General features: G+C 49.5%; 1 protein-coding gene across 1 annotated transcript; it reads right to left on the bottom strand.

Moving 5' to 3' along the window:
• Positions 1-153: 153 nt before the first annotated feature.
• LOC117113975 (semaphorin-6A-like) lies at positions 154-1416 on the bottom strand (the record flags this gene model as incomplete). Its single annotated transcript, XM_033257478.1, has 2 exons — positions 618-1416; positions 154-364 (listed from the first exon to the last, which is right to left on the bottom strand). Coding segments are annotated over exons 1-2 (1010 nt in total), but the record flags the coding sequence as incomplete, so codon positions are not given.
• Between the last annotated feature and the right edge of the window lie 1251 nt (positions 1417-2667).

Genomic DNA, 2667 nt, shown 5'->3' on the forward strand with positions numbered 1-2667 from the left:
ACCAGCGCAACCGTTCGCAAAACAGCTTGGCCGTCATCCTATGGAAAGCGTAACCGAGAATATTTGCCCACGTTCTGAAACTGTCGCGTCCGTCTATCGTGTGTCACAGCGCTTGAAAACGTTCCATGCTCTCCTGAGCTTTCTCTCTCATACCTTTGTTGATGATGAGGTGCTTGACGACCTTCGTGATTTCGTAGAGAACGTGGCACACCCGACCCGTGATCTCCCTCGATGCAACTATCATCCAGCTGCCGACCAGACACAGAAGAGCGACGATGATCGCTATCGGAAAGTACGCGTGAAACGGTAACCATCTGTACGCGGTTTCCAGCAGGGCGAGTTTGACGCCCATTTGTTTGTTCCCCTTTTTCAACGACAAATTAAACAAAAAGGCACAGATATACATGTATATATTTGTTTTATTACAAAAAAAAAACAAAAACAAAAAACACAGAAAATTCACTGTGGTAGTGGTGGTGGTGTTGGTGGTGTTGATGATGATGATGATGATGATGATGATGATGATGGACGATCTATTTCTTTAGATTTGAGAAAACGGATCCGCATCAGACACCAGCAAACGATAGCTGCCATTTCTGCCAAACAAATCGCCCAACCGACTAGGGCTAGTACGGCTAACTTCGGCGTCGAATCTTCCGTTTCAGCAACGTTATACGAAGAATGTAGACCGGATTTGAGACCGGATTCGAGACCGGGTTCGAGACCGGGTTCGAGACCGGATTCGAGCTTGACGCCGGAGCGGTATTCGATCTGTTTTTTACAGTCGTGGTGTTCGATCGAATCGTTACAGTCGAGCTCGACGTCCGAGTGATCTTTGTCGGTCGATTCGGTGCAATTGCCGTCGATCAAAACTGCAATTGGTTCTTGCTTGCAGGAGCAGTTCTTCAATTGGCTGCAATGTTGCGTAGACATTTCCACGAGAAAATCTTTCGACGTCACGAATATGACATTTCGGCTCTCGTACAATCTCATGTTCGTGATCGGTTGTCCGATCACGCGCACGTTGTACAGCAGAACAGATGGCGATTCCCGTCTCTCAACCAATTTCAAGACGCGGCCGTCGTCCGTTCCTGCAAAAACGACGGTGTGATGCTGGCTCGTCCTCACCACCAACGTCTTCAATCTGTAGCGTTTTCGAACGAGCGTAACTAGATGTGTATAAGAGACAGGTTTAGATGATCGATCTTCCCCTACGATCGGTTCGTGCATCAACGGATGCGATTTGATGAAATTTAGATTATCGTGCGAGAGCCGCCTCGAATCGGATGCGGAACAACCGCCCCGCTGCGAGTCTGCGATCGGCGACCACGGACACTTGGTCAGCTTGAGTAGACCGTTGTCGAAATTGTCCCTGATGTGGTCGAGGTCGAATCTGCACACCGCGGAAGCCGGCATCTCGTGATCTCCGGTCGTGAAGATTGCGTAATAGAAGATCTTCTTCCCTTCGACAACTCTCGCGACATCCTGCAAGTAGTTAAAGTGGAAGGTGAAATCTCCGCGAAACGAACAGTCTAGTCTCGCTTTCAAAAATCTCGTCCACGTCGATTCGAGTATCGCACTATTACCGCCTCTGTCCTGGGTACAAACACGGGCTATTCGGGAATAGTACATCTTCTCCGTGATGTATAAGAGACAGGTACCAGCGCAACCGTTCGCAAAACAGCTTGGCCGTCATCCTATGGAAAGCGTAACCGAGATTCGCTAGATTCCACGTGTCGACCTCCTTCCCATTCAGAATAACGCATCTCGGTTTCTGCGCGTAGGTTCCGCAAACGAGCAGGTTCCCGATCGTTGCATCTGGCGTTATAACTTTGATGTAATTCTGGCAATCCTCCTCTTCTTTTCCTTTTAGATAGCACGTTTCCATCGACATCGAGTCCGGTATCCATTCCAATTTCGTTGCCGCTGACACGTCCAACCCTTCGTTCAGATCGAATGCGAACTGCGAGTTACTCGCGCCGACCAAAAGAGCTGGCCACTCGGCCATGACAAGTATTTCCGATATGTGCGTAATACCGATTCTTGTCGCTGAATCGTCGTAGAATTCTTTCGCCGAAGGCGTTACGTCTTCCGTCGGCATCGGGAATACTACGACGACGACGATGCAAAAAAGCTGAAATAGTAATATAAGATACATCGCATCCACTAACGGAATCCATATTGAGCCCTCCTCCTCTCACCACCCCATTTTATGTACTTGCCACCAAACGCACGTCGTCATCATCACGTGTCGTCGACGCATGCTTTGACGTACGCCAACATCGTTCGAGTCAACCCCTCGTACGCGTGGTCGCAAACCGTACCGTATCGATCGTGGGAACAGACGCAGTAGATGTCATCCGTCAAGTCCGAATATAGGCATTTGCCACCGTTATCTACGCATTTCGCGCAGTCCACTTTGCCCATCGGCTTCTCTTCCACCTGCTCGCACACCGGTCCCGTGAATCCTTCGAGGCACACGCAGTATTTGGACTTGCTGTCGGATTCCAAAGAACCTTTGACACCGCAACGACTATCGTCGCATTCGACTCTCCATCCGAAGAAGAACGTGGCCAGCACCGCGATACAACAGGCAATCAACACTATTACCAATATCACCCTGAGGTGGTGGTCGTGGGAGACGAAGTTATTGCCTTCGTTACGTTT

This window comes from Anneissia japonica, unplaced genomic scaffold (assembly GCF_011630105.1).
Source record: "Anneissia japonica isolate Jap-2015-1 unplaced genomic scaffold, ASM1163010v1 scaffold48390_len3383_cov101, whole genome shotgun sequence".
Lineage (NCBI taxonomy): Eukaryota > Metazoa > Echinodermata > Crinoidea > Comatulida > Comatulidae > Anneissia > Anneissia japonica.